The 21,423-nt window shown below is 41.8% G+C and overlaps 1 protein-coding gene across 3 annotated transcripts in view; it reads left to right on the top strand.

Annotated features, from left to right (window-relative positions):
- The window catches only part of CEP112 (centrosomal protein 112), a 162,988-nt gene that overhangs the window by 116,770 nt on the left and 24,795 nt on the right, over positions 1-21,423 (top strand). For 2 of the 3 annotated variants that reach the window (XM_084218204.1, XM_084218205.1), the window contains exons 22-24: positions 150-212; positions 2,445-2,495; positions 3,882-4,031. In XM_084218204.1, the coding sequence (XP_084074330.1) occupies positions 150-212; positions 2,445-2,495; positions 3,882-4,031 (264 nt within the window). The remainder of the gene's footprint in view (positions 1-149; positions 213-2,444; positions 2,496-3,881; positions 4,032-21,423) is intronic. The other variant, XM_084218206.1, reaches the window with a different exon arrangement.

Genomic DNA, 21,423 nt, shown 5'->3' with positions numbered 1-21,423 from the left:
CACAGAAGGGCGTTGGGGCTGGCGCGGGGCCGGCGCTCGGTGATAGGCGCTCGGAGGAGGTGCCAAGCCCAGGGCCCGGTGGCAAAGTGTCTGTGCACGTCCTGTGCCTGTGCCTGAGCTAACGGGGCTCTCCTTTGTGTGTGTTCCAGGCCAACAGGCGGCTGAAGCAGACGGAGGAGGAGTTCAGCCTCCAACTGGCCAGGTCCGCGCAGGTAGGTGGCCAGCAGGCAGCGAGCTCAGGTGAACCTGTCCCACTTGGTGAAAAGTTGAGTTACTGCTGGTTTTGGCAACCCACAGAAGTCATCTCCTGTTGCTGAATTGAACATCCAGTGTCTTCTTGCAGATTTTAACTAAAAAACTACAAAGCATTTAAGCTGGTGGTGGGGTTTTTTGAGTGCTGAATTTTTGAGTTCTGAATTTTTATCTTTTTCATCTCTATTGTCATTTCCTGAGGACCCCAGAGGACCAAGTCCTCCTTCAGCCAGTGGGAAGGAAAGTGAGGTGCTCCATCACATCTCATAGAATCAGGAGCCATTGCAGAGCCAGGACTTGCATTTCATGTTAAAGGTGGTGTCACCCAAGGTTTCTTCATCTTTATCATTGATCCCCACCAGTTCTGCATTTCTGCCCAAAACAGCACCTTGAGGAATGTCAGTGTCCTGGAAGCAGACTGGTTTTGACTTGAGTTTTTGCTCTTCAGAGAACTCAAAAGATGAAATGAGGGTTGAATTTACATATATGCTTAAAAATGGTAAGGCTGGATGATTTTTCCATACTTCAGCTTTCAGTTTGACTGACAGGTAGGACTGAAGTGTGAAAAATGATGGAGATGCAACCAGAAGTTAAGCTTTTAATAAGAAAAAATTGCCACAAGGGTTTGTGTGGAGGTGTCATTCTCCTCATTGCTCCCAGCCACAGCCAGAATGTTTGCCTTGCACTGCAAAGTGTGTTTGCAGCCAACAGTCCAATAACAGTCTTTTAAAATCAATAAAAACACTACAAAGAAGGGTTTAGCAGCCTCTAAACTAGACAGAAAGAAATGATCAGCGAGACAATAACAAGAAACTGCAAACTTTACTGTTTAACCAACACTTCAAAATATTTAAAACTCTTGATTTCAGCTTTTCATCTCCTTTGAGTCTTATTCTCTGTAACACTTGTCCAAAATTGTGACTCAGTTGTTTTGGTGACATTTATTGGCTGTCACTTTTTCACACTGCTTTATCAGAATCTTTGGTGAATATGTCTCATATTCTATTTCTAAAATCTAACCTTTGTTTTTACACATTCATTTGTGCACAGAAAGGTTATAGAGTCTCCATCCTTGGAGATACTTAAAACCTGACTGGGCTGATCCTGAACAACCAGCTCTGGGTGATACTTCTTTAAACTGATCCATTCCACCCTCGCCAATTCCACGATGCTGTGGTAAATCAGAGATAATGTTCTCTGTCCTAAATACCTTGCTGGTAATTTTAAACTAGTAATTTAGTCATTTTTGAGAGCCTTATTTATAAAGAAAGAAAGACACAACAAAAAAGGCTTCTTCTTTTTTTTTTATCTTTCCATCTGAACCTGAAAAGCAGGAAATGGTTAAAGCTCAAAAAGTAACATTTAATCCATGTCAGACCTGAAGGAAGAGATCCCTTCTATTGCTACCTCTATTTTGCCTTTTGTCATTGTCACCCACATGTGAGTGGAATCAAGGCAGCCTCTCCATGCCAGACACAATCCAATGTCAATACAAGAATGGTTCTTGGTCCATTTGTTAAAGGCAGTTGGAATAATGGAAGCATTTCTGAATTTTTAAGCAAGGGGTGAGGGAAATTGTTGCAGCAGGAACACGTAGGCAGTGTAGGGCAAGGTAAGAACTTTATAAGCTAAATGTCTTAATAAATTTTGTCAGACTGAGAACATTTATTATGTCATATAATATTTATTGGCCTGCAGAACAGTCTCAAGACTTGGGGACATGTTTTGTATTAAGGTGGCTTTGCTGTAGCTGGGGCATTTTACTGGCAAGAGCTGGACCCAGTTCCTCAGCACTTTCTGGGGCAGACACAACACATCCATCATCTGTCAGGGCTGTTTGGCTCAATAAAACAGTTTCACCCTGATGTCTGAATTTCTTTACTTGTGTGGGTTTAAATCAAATCCCCCAAGTTCCTTGGACACACTTGGCTTTGGGTTTTTTTTGTAGCTCACTGTTAATAATTGGTCGATTGCAACTTTTCTTGTGGTTGCCTTGCTGACAGCATCTGTCCAATCTTTCTCTCTGTGGCCTCTTGGAACATTCACTTTTAACACCCACACAGAGAAGATATTTCAAGAAATTTCCTCTGAAGTTTATACAAAGTAAATAGAAATTTTTGCTCTGAAAAGTACTGCACAAAGCAGATCTTTCTTCATCAATTTCTGCTGAAATTTCCTTGCTTGGATTTCAGAACTCCTGTGCTAGACCAGGCTCTCAACCCAGTAAAAGCTTTCAATCTCAGGTTTGTGTTATATTGAGGAGTTTGCTGCTTTGTTTTCTTTTTAAAATGACAAAATGGGACATACTCAAAATGCTGTAGTTGTGCATGGGATCAAGTTGTTATCTTAATAATTTATATAATCCATTGCTTTCTTCTGCTTTCTCCTTTGCCTTACACACCTGCTAAAACTACATTTCTGCAAATTGTCTGTCTTCTAAACAATTACCTGAACTGCAAACCCAGAGACACTGCTTAATCCTGGCTAAAGAGTTGCACCCTATCCAGATAATCTCTAAACTTTGGCATATTGGTCTCAAGGGCCCTTCTTTTTGATGGGTATTATCTTTTGAAATATGTATTTCTTTTTTAGAAAATCAATACAGAAATGCAAAGGTAGGTTTTACACATAATCTGGGTTACTTCTTGGGCTTTTCAGGTAGGTAAAGAGAAATAAATTTACTACAGAGTTTTAATCAGGCTTTTCCCCCTTTTCCAGTGATTTCAATACCTTAATTTGTAGCACAGTTCTTCTTACACTAGTCCTGGCCTATTATTGGTTTTTTTAACTTTTTTTTTTCCTAAATAGCCATGTAATTAATATAGATAAATGTTTCTCTGCCAGTGAGGAGGCCTGGCAAAGTCTAAGCACTCTGGTAGTCTCTCCCTGAACTGCCTGTGTGCTAAAGTGCTTTTAGAATTATTCTATAATATGCTGCTACAGCAGCTTAACCTTAAGCTGAATATATACATTAAAGTGACTCTCCCACATGTTGAAGTGCTTTGCTGGGTGATGACATGTCAGTATAAAATTCTGTAAATATGCCCAAACGATCAGGGTTAGTTATGACTTTCCCCAGTGATGAAAAAGGTAAAACAAATACAATTCAACAAATGAAGAGTGAATCACCTTAAAGGTCTGGATGTGAAGTCAGGTCCTCATTCTATTGCTCAGCAAAATCTGCTCCTTTCAGCAGCTCAGAAATGTCACTGTCAGGTTTAAATTTCAGTCCAGGGTGTGAATGTGGGTACCAAGGTGTAAGATATCCCCCTGGAAAAGGAGCAGCAGCATCCCAGTGTAAACTCACACTCCCCTTTCAGAGCGGTGCAGGACGGGGAACAGGCTCCAGTTTGAAGATCACAGATGTGCTTTGTTCTCATGAGTAAATATTTTGGAATGTCACAGTGGAAAACACTTCCAAATATTTTGTGTTCAGCAATTCTTGTCATTTCCAGCCTTTCTCTATTCCTTTTCTCTGTGTGCAGTTCCATGCCCTGCTAGTGCTCAGCGTGCTCATTTCAAACATCCAGCTCGCACAGCAGAGCTTGCCATTGCCCTGTTTATATTTAAAAAATGCAAAATGCATGTCTTTTATTGAAGGGAGCTTTAAAATGCTGCTTTTTTTTCAGGAGATAGCTGAACTGAAGGCAACCATTTCCTTCCTGACAGAGGAGAACAGCCAGCATCAGATTGTGGTGGAGCAGCGGCTCCAGGAAGTTGCACAGAAGTTGGAAGATGAGAAGCAGCAGCTGATGACAGATAATGAGAGAACAATCAAGGTAATCTGGGCATTTCAGTCCCTGCTGCTGCTGCCTGGCTGAGGGTAATTAAAAGTCCTGAATGCAGGGCTGGTTCCTGTTCACACACAGCTCCCCCAGACCTTGCCTTTGGTGGCTCCCTTTCCTCTTGCTGGTCTGTGCCTGCAGAAAACGCCTGGATTTGCCAAATCTAATCCATCCATGTCAGTCAAATACTTGAATCTTTCCTGTTCTCTTTCTTTTTGTACTGGCCCTGATGTTTTAGTGTGTTTTCAGCAGCTTTATGCTGTGCTTTCAGGGCTTGAAAGAGAGGAAAGGTGAAAAATTGGAGAGTGGGGCTGCAGCATGGCCTGGTGTTCACAAACCTTCCCAACTTTCATGTTTAAAGCTGCATTGAAGGAAAGCTTGTCCTTAGCTTCCACTGAAAAATACAAGCAAAGTCTGTGCTGAATGTTAAAGGAATAAAGTATTTGTTAGCTGTAGTTTTATACATACTTTATTATATTTTTTCATTCATATTTTGCTTCAGAATTCCGTTCTTTGGCCTTTCTCATTGTTTTAAGGGACTGAACACCCACGTTGTGTTCTTGCTGCTTTGACACCTTGACTCAAAGTGGCTGCAGAGAATCCCACCTGTAGAAGTGAGCAGAATTAGCTTTTAAACATTTTTTCTTCTCAGAGTAGTAACGAGCAATAGGAAAATTTTGAAACTGTCATCTGCTCTGTTTGACAACAAAAATACCTCATGAGAAGTTGTATAGATGGAGGAAATTCCTTTTCTTTTCCTCTGTAAAGACCTTTAATTGTACAAAATAATTACATTATTAAATGTAAAAACTTGTGGAAAAATCAACTCCTGCAGCTTATGTAATTTTTTTGTGCCTACAAGATACCATGGAAATTTATAAATGTTGGAAATCCATTGGATTATGGTGCAGTTAATGCTGTCCTCTCTATTGGAATGACTTGCATTAGGTTGTCATTACTGTCTCATCATCTGCAGAATGTTTTTCCTTTCTTTCATCGATTTTTAATTATCATTATTTTTTCTTAAGGAAAAGGTCTGCCTTTATTGTGTGCTTGTGGGGGAAAATAATTTTCTTTCTGACCATTCTGTGAAAGGTGTAACTATAAAAATGTTGCCTCTAATCTGTTATGCAGGTAGAATCACCACAGGTAGGTTTTTTTATCACCAGGCTCTGCAGAGAAAACACAGGTAAATCCCATTATTTTCAGGTACAGGTGAATTTTTACCACTTAAGAACGTGAACTGGGTGTGGTTCACTTTTCCAGTGGCCACCAAGATCTGCAGAAGCCCCGTGACAGTGGAATCATCTTCCACAGAGTCAGAAATACACAGTAATTCCACTTATCATGGTCCCTTCTTGACTTACATGTTGGAAAAACATGGTTCAGACTCTTAAGCAGCATTTTTCTTCTGGTGCAAACTCTACTCTTGAATTTCTGGATTTTCTTAAGTTACAGGCAGTGGAATAATTCAGCTGTTGGCAACACCAGTTTTTGAACAGTAATGATTATAGGTGGTATGAAACCCTTCTGCATGTAAATCTATTATAAACTTCATTTTGATGTTATTACTTCACAATGTAATGAAATCCATAAAAACCACAGGGAAATTGTGCACAGGATTTCTGAGCAGTGTCCCAGGGAGTTTTTAGCACTGGTGCAGGGATTAAGTTTTAAAAGATTTTGTCAACTTGGAGAAGAAATTGGAGGAGCTGTTTTGCTTGGAGTTCTTGAATTTTGTTTAGTATCATTAATACTGTACTTTTAAAAAAAAAATCTTCCTTTGAAACCACTGATTTAATGGAAATTTACTGAAATCCAGATACCCAAGCAGAAAATTCCTAGGAAGCTAAAATGCTGTGTATACTTCTGGAAACAGAAAAAGGTGGTTTTAATATTTGATCACTTCGTATTTTTAAGAACCACACATATTTCTAGGCAAGCATATGCAGAAATACTTTGCTTTTTATTAGCCTGGGGCAAAAAAAAAAAATAAAGTGTTTTGGTGAAAATGGAATCCTGGATGTCCTGGAGAGGGGGAACAACATCTAACCTAGGGTAAGCTGAAGACCTTGAGGGATGATTAAAGAAACATTCTACAAACAAAGCAATTCTTAATGTAATGCAAGCTTTTGAGAAGACTCAGTGTAGTAAAATCTATTGAAAATACTATCATTAAAAAACAGCCTTTGCTAAATATAACATTGATTTAAACTAACATTGAGGAACAGATTGCAATTTCCTCTATTGGTATTGGGTGGCTTCCTGTAAGACCTTCCAATTATTATTTCCTTTCAAAGAGAGAAATACATTTTTACAGAAACCAACTGGCTCTCAGAGAAGTTTTGGATTTAGGCAGTAAAGTGATATCCAGATGTGGATGCCATAATGCATGATTTTGATGTTAATTCAAATTCCTGACTCTCTTTGCTAGTAAAAGATTTCTGATTTGTTATTATTGCACAATTGCATCCATCTCCTTCAACTCAACATTTCTTAAGGTAGTATCTTAAATATTAGTCAAAAAGAATAAATGAATCTTTTAAGAACCTTCTGCTTCTTTTGACAGCCTAAAACCCCAATTTGAACAAAGCTTTTTGCCTTCAGGTGGCCTCAGTTTGGGCCAGTTTGAGACAAATGCCTGAAGGCCTTGGTGCTCTGTGTTAGGTCTGGCCTAAGGGCAGGTTGGGCTTGTCATCACCCATAAAATCAGGATAAACCTTTGGCTCTCCCGTTCCTCTCTTGTGGCTCAGGGTGACCCCTCGGGGTGCCACGAGCAGCAACGTCCCGTGGCAGATCCCCCAGCAGCTCAGGTGTGTCCCCAACCCCAACCCAGCTCTCCTCATGGCCATTGGTGTCACCCCAACCCCAGCTCCCCTCACGGCCATTGGTGTCACACCAACCCCACACCCAGCTCCCCTCATGGCCATTGGTGTGACCCCAACCCCAACCCAGCCGCCCTCATGGCCATTGGTGTCACCCCAACCCCACACCCAGCTCCCCTCACGGCCATTGGTGTCACCCCAACCCCAGCTCCCCTCACGGCCATTGGTGTCATCCCACACCCAGCTCCCCTCATGGCCATTGGTGTGACACCAACCCAGCTCCTCTCACAGCCATTGGTGTCACCCCACACCCAGCTCCCCTCACAGCCATTGGTGTGACCCCAACCCCACACCCAGCTCCCCTCACAGCCATTGGTGTCACCCCACACCCAGCTCCCCTCACAGCCATTGGTGTGACCCCAACCCCACACCCAGCTCCCCTCACAGCCATTGGTGTCACCCCAACCCCAACCCAGCTCCCCTCACGGCCACTGGTGTCACCCCAACACAGCCGCCCTCATGGCCATTGGTGTCACCCCACACCCAGCTCCCCTCACAGCCATTGGTGTCACCCCACACCCAGCTCCCCTCACGGCCATTGGTGTCACCCCACACCCAGCTCCTCTCTCCTTCCTTGGGCTCCCAGGGGTTCGATCCCGAGCAGGGCCCAGGGACGCTGGGCTGGGGCAGGGGGATGAAGGGCAGAGCTCCCCTGCTGACTGAGCTGTGCCCCAGCTGTGCCCAGCCCAGAGATCAGGAGCCACAGTCCCAGGAGCAGCTGGGATCAGAGCTGAGGGATGTTCCCAAACACGCTGCAGATGTTTGGGAAAGCTGCCTGAAGTGCCATGTCTGGTACCCCTTGTGATGGTTCAGGCTGGGGTTGCAGCTCTCCAGTAAGGGGCTGGCACTGAACTGGGAATGTCTGGGCAGGATTTTCCCTGGCCACTGATGTGTGGGGTAGCCAATTTTCTTTCCTTAAATAATTTTAATTTTTTATTATTTTTAGTCTTTTAAATTATTTATTTACTTATTTATTTATTTAAATTTTTATTTTAAATTCTTTTAATTATGTTTTTTGCATCCTCATAGTGATCCACCCCCAGCAGCCTGGAGCTTGATAATTCCAACAGTCAGAATATTTACCAAACTTCTCTTCTGCTTTTGGTTACTGGACTGGGCAGAACAAGAAGTTGGTGGCATCATAAAGATACCTTGAGGATATTTATGAAATCCCAGCCTTGGTTGTTTAGGCTTAGTTGTTCAGCTTTTTATGAAATCCTTTTGGAAACTGGGATTGAAAGTACAAAACATTTCCTGGGATTGGAACTGCAAAACATGTTCAGAGCATTTTAATGCTGAAATTGATGGCCAAGTGGGGACTCCACATCAAAAAGTAGATTCTGGAAAGAAGTGGATGATGGAGATCATACAGTGACAAACCCACAACAGAAAAGGGGGAAAATGCTGCTTTTTTTGCCAGATGAACCACAATTGTTGTTTGATTCCTGTTAGAGATTCTAGGATTCTGTTAAATCCCTGAATTAACACCAAGATTTCATTAGCAAAGCATGGTTGGAAGATGACATGTTTCAACACTTTGTATGTTAGCCAGCTTATGATCAGATTAATTCTGTTAATAAATAAGACTTAAAAGATTTCTAGGAAAGAATGGCCTGTAATAATGTTCCCCTTCATGTGAAAAATTTTGAAACAGTTGTTTTTCTTTGTTATGTTTTAAAATGTTGAGAGGGGGGAAAAAAAGTCAAAGTGTTTTATAGCCATAGCAGAACAAAGGGAAAAAATTTGGGGTTTAAGTTGTCTGGGCCTTTGTGGGCATTGAGTATTCCTGACATCCTATATTTGTTAAATGCTGCTGTATCTTAGAGCCAAAGGATCTTTTCCTCTGGAAAGAACTGAGAGTTTTATCAACACAGTGAATTTCCTCCATGCAACTGTAAAAAATACCAAATTTCTCTATCAAAACCCTATATTTTAAAAAATTTGATGCACAAGCTAATTTTCCATGTAGTTACCATGTTTATTAGCATGGTAACTACAAATAATATTCTTTATTAAAAGGAAAAGCACATTATGTCTCTGGGAACATTCACTGAGTGACTGCAGCCCTGCAGAGGTATTTCATTTTTTGTCCTTAAAACACCTTTTGGAGCACCAGCATTGCACTCTGCCAGAGCCAGGGTTGGAGTTGGTAATAAATAAATAATTCTAGTTTATTGGTTTAAAAATCCCAAGCAGAAGTAAATCTAAGTGGTTTAAATGCCCTTAATTAGTGCTTATTAAGGGAGGAGAGGCATCTGGGAGCACCCAACCTAAGCTGATCTGGAGAAGAAGCATTTTTATTCCTGTTTTAAAAGGGAGGCAGGAGGGCAGAGCCTTGACTTCACCCAAGGTTTGTGGCAAAGGTGGAAATTAAGGCTGTAATGCCTGGTGGTTCAGGAGGCTGTGATCTTGTGTGACAGCACAGAGGACATTCATTAGGGGAAAAAAACCCTGAAAACTTAGTGTAAACTCCAAATGAAAATCTAAATCTTAGGGTAAAGGCATAGATTGTGTCAAGGGCTTTTTGGAAAGGGAGTCTTGATTCCCCAGGACACACTGAGGTGGCAGAATTAACTGCTACAACCTCACTACTAGCTCAGGGTAAATTTTGTCAACAGACCCACATTATGGATAAGATTTTTAAGACATTTTGTTGCATTTTCTGTTTTAACTTGGATGAAGGTGGCTTTTTGCTTGGGGTTTTTTTTGTTGTTTTTGTTTGGATGAAGGGGGGTTTTTTGGTTGTTTGGTTTTTTGGAGATTTTTTGGTTTTTGGGTTTTTTGGTTGTTAGGTTTCTTTGGGTCTTTTTGTTGTTTTGGTTTGGATGAAGGGGGGTTTTTTGGTTGTTTAGGTTTTTTTGTCTTTTTGTTGTTTTGGTTTGGATGAAGGGATTTTTTTTGGTCGTTTGGTTTTTTTGGGGTTTTTGGGTGTTTTTTTTGTTTTTTGTTTTGTTCTATTGTTGGGTTGGGTTTTTGGGGGGTTTTTGGGGTTTCTTTGCCTGTAGAAAGGAGGTCAGCATTTCAGTGTTGGCACTGGCTCATGTCTTGTGGGACACCTGGTGACAACATGCCCCACTGCTGGTGGTGGCTCTGTGGCCACAGCCCTGCCAGATGCTGTCAGTCACCTGGAGATGTGCGTGTCACAGAGCTCTCCAGAGGCACTTCTGATCCTTCTAATTGCCTTTGTGCCCAGACATTACCATGATAAACCATTTGGCATGGTGAGAGAAAGACTTGCAAGGGACCATCTTGAGGTTAAATACATGGAGTACTTTTTCATGGATCTTTATTTCTTTGTCACTGACTTTAGCCTGTAATAACACTCATAACTCTGCAGTGTCTTTTATTAGCAGGGAATTACAAGGCACCAGCACTGGTGCTTTAGCATTGGAAAGCAGACTTTAAAATTTACCAGGCAAATAACTTTATCTTGCTCATAACTTCCTATATTCTGTTTGATCAGCAGAGGAAGTCATGTTTTCCAAAAGAATGGGTAAATTAAATCTGCAGGTCTTTTATGGCTTTGCTTTCTCTGTTTCATGGGGTCCAAACTCTGAGGCACCTGTTTTTCACAGTCTTTGTTGATGTAAATTGTATTTTCACCAAAATTCTGTTAGAGAAGTGAGGGTTTAGCCCTGAGGTTTTCAGCTCTTGCTTCAGCTCTGTCTCTTGATTCCATTACCTGGTTATCTTGAGAAGCCTGTATTGACACATTCCTTATAAGTGATAATTAAAATAGGCTGAGTTTCATGTTAGGCTTAGATAGCTATTGATCACAACTGAAATTCTGATTTTAAAAACTCTTCCTTTCAAAACCATCTCTTTTTCTGCTGCCACAGAAACTATTTCATTGTCTGAAGCATAGTACCTTCTCTTCAAAATTACAGGGTTTCAGATGTTTGGCCAGCCAGGCAATCCGAGTGGCTGAGCATCTGTAAGTACTTTATAATATCTTTGACATGCTTTGTGAGGCAAAGAATTGAGTCATCTTTTTTTTTCCTGCAGCAAACTTTGCACTCTGGCATTTTTCTTGACTTTTCATGTCTCAACACATTGAAGAACTTACCATGGCCAACAGCAAAATCAGACTTACAAGTTTTATAAAAGACTAGAGCTAGTGTCTGCCTTTTCCTCTGAACTGCAGTCCAGATTTATCTGACAGGTTTAAAAGTTGGTATTTTTACTTTTTCCTGCATTATCATTGTTGTCCTCAATGTTTTATTTTCCCTCCAGAAGGCACTTTGCTGCATGAAGTCCTTTTACTCCTTGTTAGCCCCAGAAGGGATGCCACCTGTCTCCAGATTATGGAGTTAAAGATTCTATAAATGCAGAATAAAATATAAAGTCATATACAGCTAAGCTGTCTTGCTCTTAATAATGTGGACTCGACTAATTTTGCACTGGAAAAATAGGGAAAAAAATTCAAAACCAGCCATAAAATTCACTGCTTTTAATTGACAAGACAGGAGTAATAACACTGAGAGGGGTCCAGGGTAATTAAAAAGGTGCAGACAAAACATTCTTATTAGTAAGTGTTAAATAAAGCTGATATAAGCCCACACAGTTTGTAAAGAAGGACAGACAAGATTTAGAACTGTGTTATAAGAAAATGGAAATGAGCTTTTTTAAGGCTGCTGTGATGCTCAGGGTTTACTGCTGCATTTCAAAGGCGTTTTTCTCTCCAAAGAGCAGAAAGACTTTTCTGTAGAGGAGAAAGTGGTGCTTAAAAAAGACAGAGCTGGGGAGATACCCAGGAGTTAGGAGGCAGAATGCCCAGGAGGAAGAGCCTGTGCTCCAAGGTCTGGGACTTTACTGGAGAGGGAAGGGGGAAGAAATTATAAAGATAAAAACAAGTGTCTAATGCTGTCCAAAGACGGGGCATCTGTAAAACAGTCTGTGCACAGGGCTGTGTAGGCTTTCCAAGGGCTGTGCTTTGTTCCAGTTCCAGTGAGTTCCTGGAACACAGCCTCCTTCCCTGCTCCTGGAACAGCCTTGACTGCAGGGCTTCTCCAGCCGTGGAGGTGGAAACAGAATCTGTGTGAACCACGGGTTCCACCAACAAAAGGGTGCTGGGCAAAGCGACCCTTCAAAGCCAACCTTCCGTGGGCCACAAACATTTCTGACTCTGCTCTGGAGCCTTCTAAAGCCTGGCACAGCCAGGTTTGGCAAGCAGGGCTTGGGGATGTGGACCTGCTTTGTTATCAACATCTCTTTTCCCTGAGAGATCTCTCTTACAGCCTGGCTCATCCCAGGGGGGAGCTGGAACAACACCAGGTTGCCCTGGCTGATGCCATTGTGCCTACACCACTTCCAGCATTTGTGTCCACATCCTTTTTTTTTTGCAGAGCTGTATGTTGTGCTGTAGGTTGCTTTTGATTTTGTGCTAATCGTGGTGCTGGCTGCTCCAGGGATATCAGCAGGAGAGAGTCACTGAGGATTTCAGCTTTGTGCATTAAAATGCTCCTGCCAAAATGAGTGTTGACTTAAGAAATCTTCAGATTCCACTTAGAATTTTCTGCTGGCTCTCCAGCTTTATATGTAACTGAAACTCAAGAAGATCAAATATCAAGAGTGTTTTTTAAAAAACGACTGGCTAACACTTTTGAATGGCACATCACAGGGAAATAGAAATATCTTTGTTAAACTTCACCATTTTCACAATAGTTGGGCTTTTCTTAAGTGTAACAAGAGAAACCTGGAGAATCTGATACCTGTGCCTGGTAACTATTTACCAATATTTAAAGGCAGAGTAGAAGAAGAATCAAGTGGTCAGTACTCTTAGACTTTTGAAAGGCATTGCCTTAATTTTCTATTACTGGAATGTTTTTTCCATCCAAAATGAAAATACCTATTGTTTTGTTAGCATTAAAAGATTACTTACAAAGAGCTACAAAAGGAAAGCAGCCAAAGCTGCCATATTCCTGCCACTTTCTTACGTCAGCAGAGTTGAGAATAAAAGAACTTTCCAAGTTACAGTGCTGCACTTGAAAAGGGAGAAAAGTCTGCGGTGACTTTTATCTGTGTGTTCAGCAGATCAGATGGCAAACTCACCCCCAGAGCCGAGCAGGGGAGCAGCTCCTGCCTTTCTCTGGAGCCCCAGTGTGTGAAACAGCACCAGGTACGACATCAAAAGGCCCAAATAAAAGTGTAAAGTTTGGGGTTTTTCAAAACACCTGTCTAATTAGCGCAGCTCGGTGTTTGCCAGCTCTAGCTCTGACTTTCTCACAGTTGTGTGCTCAGCAGAAGTGGCTTTTTCATCTCACAGATTTGGGTAAGAGGTTAAACCTACAAACACTGTCACCAAACCTGACCCGTCGGCTCCTCGGTGCAAACCTATCCCATTTCCTCGCAGCATCAATCACCCCATTGTGCCCAGCTGGGAAAGGTGAGGTGGAGCTGTTTGCCAGCTTTTTCTAGAGGGACGAGATCATTTTAATTGAATGTTATTATCAGCCAGTCCTTGTGGTTTGACATGGATTCAAAGTGAAGCTGCTCATCCGCTCAGAGAACGCGTAGGCACGAATGGAATAACCTCAGCGAGTTTTCAGATGCTTCCATCCTCAGGGAAATTGGTTTGATTTGCCCTTCAGTGGAAATGTTGTGTACTGTTGGCAGCCAAAATAGCACTGGAGTCCAGAAGCAGGAGAAAGTCTATTCTGTGTGTTGCACTCTGCTGCTTTTCCCACTAAAATTTGTACAGTGAATATTTTCTGTTGGTACACCTCGTTGCCTTCCAGCCCAAGGAACTTGCCTCTAAGTGTTCATAGAGCACATGTGTGTGTAATCAGATGGAAAACTAGATTAGTTTTATTGAAAATAGACTTTATTCTTCGAGCCTGTTGCATGTGGATGTGCATTTCATGTCCATCTTCCATCCTGCACTGCAGAGTGGGGTGCCTTTCCTGGGAGCAGTTCATTGTTGCTGATTCTTGCACCATCAAGTCTTGATTCACTGATGAACAGGATCTGAGACAGCAGATATTTATTTGTGGACCCTTGAAAATATGCATGAGGAAGACAGAGGGCTTGAGGCTTATGGAGAAGCCTGTGAACCTCAAGGTTGGAGCTTTTTCTGAAGTGTTTCTGTGCAGGCATCTCTAGTGTTGTATCCTTGGCCTCTTCAGGAAGCCTGACTGATTTATGGGGCAAAGAGAGTTCACCTGTTTTCTTCTTCAGGGGTCTGTCTATGAAATTCATTCTCAGGAAACTGAAATAAGTTGCCTACAGGATAGAATTTAGGACTTTAAATTAATTTCTTGGCAGCATCTCCCCCAAAACTGCCAGATAACAGAGGAGTGGAAGAGCAGTAAAGCAGGGATGAGTCAAGCTCAACCAAAACCTTACTTCTCCGAGTAAGGAGGAGGACACAACCACTTTTTAACTTCTTCTGTTACTAAAACTGTCTCTGCTTATTTTTAGTTTAAGCCTTCACCACACTGAAGTCAATAACTTCAATTAAATCAACATGTTTTAATAATTATGAAACCAAATTCTCCAGCACTGATGGACCTTCATGTACAAATCTAATTCCTGAGACAACTCAGAGAGTGACCTGCAGTGGTGTTGGAACTGCTTCACCGGCCTGGACAACCAACTGTGAGACCCAAATTTGGATTTTCAGCGTTGAATTTCTCTCCTGTGTTTGGCACCTCCAGAAAATAAATCATCAGTGAAAACCCCAGATTGCCAATTATGAAGAGTTCATTAAGATTTGCTGAAGTTCAAAGCAAAAACACCAGCTCCTCACAGGTCAGGGCAGCTCTTCTAATGGTTCCTGCTTTGCCTCCAGCAGCAGCTCATCCCCAGAACCTGTTTATTTTTCTGCCAGGGCTGTTGGCAGGTGAATAGAGTCACATCAGATCACCTCACTTGTATTTTATGCTGGAAACCCATGCCCTGGATATGCCATTTTCCTGGCCCAGCATGGCATGAGATCATGGATTTCAAACCAGGCCACGTTGGCCTTAGAAGACAAAACATGCAGTGCCCTGTTCACTTCCCTCTTGAGATTTGCCAGGAAGTCCCAGTTCAGTTTTGCCCTGGGGTTTGCTGTCTCACAGTTCAGATCATCCCAAAGGAATAAAGCCTGGTGTGGGGAGGAAGGAGAGCATCACTCATCGTGTCCTGAAAACAGATCAGCTCATCTGTAATACAAAAAGGAGTCGATGCAAGTTCTTCTAGAACCAGATCAGGGGAAAACAAACCAGTCCCTTTTCTAGGGAAATAATTAGTTAGCACATGGCAACACTAAAGCTTCATGCAGGTATCCTGTGGTTTAGGAAAACACATCATTTGAGCACTTGCCAGGCAGGCAGTGGTGCTGGTCCAGACTCACGTTAAGGTTGGAAAAAACCTCTGAGATCATTGAGTCCATCCAGGCTCCTGAGAGTCCCTGTCTCAGCAGCACAACATTTTCATTTCAGTGGAAGGTTGTGCTATCTCTCTTTTCAACCAGAGCTGTTGAAAATATGTTAAAATGTTAAACCCTGAAGTGCTGTAATGTTTTCCTTTCCATTTTCCCACGTGAGTGCCCAGGGACTGCCATGATCTCCCACCTGTGGTACCATGGACCTCCTTGGCTTTTTCATTCCTGCTGCCAGCCTGACTCCCTTGCCACCCTGCACCCAGAGCAGGATCTCACCTGGAGGACACTCAGGAAGAGGATGTGCTCACTGAGGGAGGGATGATGCCCACAAGGAGTGTCCAACCCCCTGCAGCCACAGCAGAGCCCTGGGTGCTCTCCCTGCTCTGCTCTCTGCCAGCTTTGTTATGTAAGAAAGGGTAAAAGTACAAACAAGAACACTGAACATGAAAAGTGAGTTTGTTTGCTTACTGAGAAGCCTGGCAGGGGCAGAATGGAACTGTATAAATAAAAATTCAGGCTGACAAATGTTAGGTACCTGCAGGAACACCTGCAGCACTGATCCAAGCCAGGACTCTGCAGGCAGTAATGCAGGGTGGGTATTGACACTCTCTGGCTCCAGAAAACAACTCTTTGTGCTGTTTTTAAATTCCCCTTGCTTTTGTTTCTACTGTCAATATCATTCATGTCCTTCCCAGTTTTGCAGTTGTAATTCAGCAAGGTAGAACAGCAATTACTGAAGACTATTTAACAATTTGGATATTATCAGTGGATTTTAATTGTCTGCCTGGAAACACCTTTGACCACAGCCATGCTCTGAACTCCAAGGAGGGACTCCTACCTGATGTTTTGTTTTCTTCCTGCTACCAGAATAACACATCACTTTTACTCAGTGTTTGTGTCTGTTCATAACCATTGTATGGAAATAAGTGTTTGCAAATGAGGTTTGGTGTTGCTGAGCACTCATTTGTGTTTCTAACTCAGCCTTGTGGTGGGTGTGAAGAGCTGATGTCCCTTCTCCATCTCAGCACAGGCCAAGCTCATTTGTGCTTCTTTATCAGATCCTGAACTAGACAGAGCTTTATGAACTTAACCAGTACTGGAATTCTTATATCTTTCACATTGTGCCATATTTCTTCTTGGTTTTCCTGCAGTTTTTGTCTCAGTTGTGATAAAAGGAAGGTTTTGGGATGCATGAAGTAGCTGTGCAGTTTGGCTGAGAGAAGTTAATGTGGAGCTGCACAAATGAGAAACTCATGGTCCTTCAGAATCTGATCTGTTTTCTGTTAGTTTTAGTCCTGTTGCATTTTAAAAATGTTGTCTGTATAGAATGTTTTGAACTATTTACATATATTTTTTAAAGCTTTGTGTGCCTTTTTGGGGATATCTCAGCTGCCCTGTCAGGACCCTGTGGGTGTTCCTGGGAAGCAGAAGCAGGGGGATATCTTGGGGATGCCTGTTAGAGTCACAAGTAACTCAACAGGACTTGTGCTGGGTGGGGCTGAGCTTCTGTCTGCCTGTGCATTTTCATGTAAGACTTTTCTTCCACAGCAGGAAGATCTTCACAGTGAAAGAGCAGAGCTCCAGCTCAAAACTGGGTTGGAACAGACTTAACAAAACCCCCCAGAAAAACAAATAAACAAACAAAGCCCAAAAGCTCTCAATGGAAATCAATCTGCTTTGTCACAACTGTGATAAGAGCTTTGACACCCCACTTAAACTGTGTCTGAGGCACAGCAATAGTTTTGGAGAGTGTTTTTCCCCTCTTATCCTCTTCCTAGCTTGCCTGTGTATAAATTACACCTCATTCTTACCTCTACTGGAGGAACTATAAGCACCAAAAAATGCAGCATGGGCTTCAATATTTAAATAATTGCATTTAAGGGAAACAAACCAAATAAATTTCAACTAGACAAATTCTGATTTTTTTTAATCAATGATTCCAGTTCAGCTGTAAAGAATACAACAGAGTTAAAGAAATACATGGTGAGGACTCCCAGAAATTTGTTCTGCAGGAATTAAAGTGTTTTGTATAAAAAGCTATCAGAAATATTTAAATAGGTCATAGAGCCTGACATTGTTCCTTGCTGTGTGTGTATGTGTCTGTCTCTCTGAAATATCCTGCACTACTTTTGTAGAACTCTAAAATGGATGGAAAAACTTCTGAAGAAACTGAAATAGATCTTCCCCATGTCTAATTTGGAAAAAAAAAAAAAGAACTTAAAGGATTTTAGAAATGTTTAGAAACATTGGCATTATGACAGCAAGAATCTCTGTCATAACGTCATATGATTAACTAGATCAGAAACGTTCTGGGATGTTCTGATCAGTTATGTTAATGCCTCTTTTAAAAAGTATAAAGCTAATGCTCTATAAAATAGATACTTGAAAAACAGTTTTGGTTTTCCTCAGGCTACTGAGATTAGAGTTTCGTAATCTGTTTGACCAGCTGCAGAGGACGTTCTGTTTCATTTTTTCTTTTTAAGTAAATGAGCTTCATCTCAACATGATTAAAAAGTGAAAAAAAAGAATCAGGCTTCAAAAATACTCCGTTTTCACTCATACTTTTAAATAGGAGCAACTGCATTGTCATGTCTTGTTGCAAATGTAATTGGGTTGGAGGTCATTAAAGACTTTGAATAAAAGAATTTCCAAGTTTCCAAGTGTGCATCCTCCCCTGTCAAGAATCGCCCCATTTTTGGCTTCCAGACATAATTTTAGCAGATATTACTTTGCTGCCTCTCACATCTCACATGTGTTGAGTCAAGCTCGCTCTTGTTCAGTTCAAAAAGCAGTGGTTTGCCTTGCAAGTTAATTTTGTTGATTAAGGTTACTTTGAAAGGTAAAAAGGCATTATTAGATTTCTTTGTGTGTGCCTGTGTGCAAGAAAATGTGTGTTATTTTATGTAATGGGAGAATTGCAGCAATACTGAGCACTTGATTGCACAAAATAAATAGCTTTTCTTTCCTTCCTACTGGGAATCAGATTGGCCTATTGATTAGAAGTATTTCATATTTCTGTTTCAAAAGAGCATAACGAAATAAGAAGCTTTGTAAGGCTTGTTAGAAATGTTTATATTTTCAGGTCTTTGTGTATCCCTCAGGAGCAATGCATTTTAAAGAGACATTTGTAGAGCACCAGGGGTCTGCTGGAGCCTCTGGGCTGGCTCCAGGTGTGAAGTATCTGAACACCCACTTAAAGTGGCAGTTTGGTGATAAACCTGGTTGGGAATGAAGCCCCGGGCAGCAGAAGATTGCCCCGTTCAGCCAGTGATTGATAAATCTGCTTTATCACCACTCAGGCCTTCCCCAAGTCATTGCAGGAAATTCTGCCCCAACCCCTGGTGGTTGTTCTTGCAGAACTGTTGTTAAGAGTACAGCAAGCAGCAGAAGCAGATGTTTTGCTGGTTAATTTGTGTTCACAATAGGAGTTTTTCAGTAGCACGGTGTTGACACGACGTTTTAGACGTCCTTGCGACAGAGCATCAAAAATTCAAAAAGTTGCCTGAAAACATTGAAGCTGACATCAGGTCTTCACAGGAAACCTGCTCAGAGAATGGCAGACTCCTCACCATTCCCTTTGATTGCAGAGTGTTTAATAAAAAGCAAATTAGGAAATGAAAATTGTCTCGCGGATCAATCAGGCACAGCGGTTCCGCCTGCTCAGCATTATCTGTCAGACACCAACCTGATGGGGAGTGTTGTATTTTGGATAATAGTCTCAAAATCAGACTGAAAGGTTGACTGAAAAAATACCTGATGTATTTTGTGTGTGCTCTGAGGCTGATAACAAACTCTGCAGTTCAAGTTTTAATAACTTGGGGGGAGCTAAGAAACTTCAAAAGCTTCGTGATAAATGTTCTTGACAAAGCGTCAGCTGAACATTAGGCAGAATCTTGGTAAATCCTCTCATAAGTGGTTTAAAATGGAGTTCTGAACTTTTCCTTTATAAGTGTATGCTTAAGATGTCATGGTATCTTTGGGTTTAAAAGATTCATTTTATCTGGTAAATGTGCACCACTGGTGTTTCTGCCTAAACCTGGCCGAGTGCAAGGGGGAAACGGTTCAGGGCTTTTCTCCTTTTGGCAGCCTCTGCTCTGCTCTTGACCATGACACTCCTGCAGGCTGAGAAAAAGGGGAAGCAGTGTTAAAGCAAACTGCCAAACACTCCAGGGGAATATTACAGTAAATCTTCCAGCTGTCAGGCTTTTGATTGACTTCATCACAACAGCCCCAAAGTGTCCTGGTCATAGACAAAGCAGTGCTTGGACATGGCAAGTGCTTGTTGGGTTTTGTGGCCCGTTGAGAAAAGCAGATGAAAGCCAGTTTATTACAGCCTTTGAACCTTGCCTCCCTTTCCCTCCTGTCACCTGAGCCACTAAAACAAAGCAAAAACAGTTCCCTCCTTGGCTCCCCCTGACAAAAATGCCCGACTTTACAATTTATGCTGCTGTTTTCTTTGAACTGTTATCTCTGCAGGACCTTATGGCATCCTTTGCCTTTCAAAAGAATTGAGTTTATAATGTCCTGCAGTGAAGCCCTGACTCAGCAAAACGCTTAAGCTCCTGCCTAATTTTATGTCTACAAATAGCCCTGCTGGTGCCATCAAGGTATTTCAGGGATGTATCTTAGAATCATGGAGTCTTAAAAAGATTTGGGTTGGAAGAGACCTTAAAGCCCATCTCATCCCACCCCTGCCGTGGGCAGGGACACGTTCCACTGTCCCAGGCTGCTCCCAGCCCTGCCCAGCCTGGCCTTGGGCACTGCCAGGGATCCAGGGCAGCCACAGCTGCTCTGGTAACCTGTGCCAGGGCCTGCCACCCTCACAGGGAGCAATTCTTTCTAATAGACCTAAGACTTTGCAGGGAAAATTATTTTAAAACTTTGGTCAGCTCAACTAGGTGCATATAGAAAAATTCAGCAAAATATCTCACAGGAGCAAAGCAGGAAAAGAGAGGCATATTGCCAGTCCTTGCAGTGCTCAGGTGATCTCCAAAAGGCACCAGATGAAGTCTGATGTGGAGGTGTTATGGGACTGCTCAGGAGCTAATGCTGATGATCCCAACTTTATAATGTACTGCCAGTCAGTCTCTTGCCTGTGAATTGTCAAAAATGAAAATAGCTTATATTAGAGCCTGCCACAATGCAAAGTGTTTGCATCTATTTTTCTTTTATGTTAAATGACCTACTTTAAATTTTTTTCCCCTACTGCTGGAGAGACTTGATTCTGCTCCTAGAGTCAAATTATTCCTTTTCTTCCTGAACCCCTTCCTTCCTTCTTTCTTTCTTCCTCTCTTTCTTTCCTTCTCTTTTCTTTCTTTCTTTCTTTCTTTCTTTCTTTCTTTCTTTCTTTCTTTCTTTCTTTCTTTCTTTCTTTCTTCTTTCTTTCTTTCTTTCTTTCTTTCTTTCTTTCTTTCTTCTTTCTTTCTTTCTTTCTTTCTTTCTTTCTTTCTTTCTTTCTTTCTTTCTTTCTTTCTTTCTTTCTTCTTTCTTTCTTTCTTCCTTCCTTCCTTCCTTCCTTCCTTCCTTCCTTCCTTCCTTCCTTCCTTCCTTCCTTCCTTCCTTCCTTCCTTCCTTCCTTCCTTCCTTCCTTCCTTCCTTCCTTCCTTCCTTCCTTCCTTCCTTCCTTCCTTCCTTCCTTCCTTCCTTCCTTCCTTCCTTCCTTCCTTCCTTCCTTCCTTCCTTCCTTCCTTCCTTCCTTCCTTCCTTCCTTCCTTCCTTCCTTCCTTCCTTCCTTCCTTCCTTCCTTCCTTCCTTCCTTCCTTCCTTCCTTCCTTCCTTCCTTCCTTCCTTCCTTCCTTCCTTCCTTCCTTCCTTCCTCATATTATTCATGCTGAATTCTGTGCCTTTGGAAATTACACCTTTTATCTGATTCCTGACCAAGGAAACCTTTTTTTTTTCTTTTTTTTCCTTTTTTTTTTCATAATGGCAGCAGAAAATGAGCAAGCACCTCTTGTAGGGACACATTTACAAAGGTATTACCAATTTGCATTTTCATTCTGTGTTGTAATTCATGTTCACTCTTCATGAAATAGTGTTTAGTGGTTGAAATTAAATATTAGGCATGAAGAATCATGACAGATTTGCTGTCATTGCAGAGTAGGACACTGTGAGGAGCAACCTTTGCAGGTCTCCCCCT

This window comes from Fringilla coelebs, assembly GCF_963513975.1.
Source record: "Fringilla coelebs genome assembly, chromosome: 19".
Lineage (NCBI taxonomy): Eukaryota > Metazoa > Chordata > Aves > Passeriformes > Fringillidae > Fringilla > Fringilla coelebs.
The sequence above is the reverse complement of the archived record's forward strand: the minus strand, read 5'-3'. Positions and strand labels throughout refer to the sequence as shown.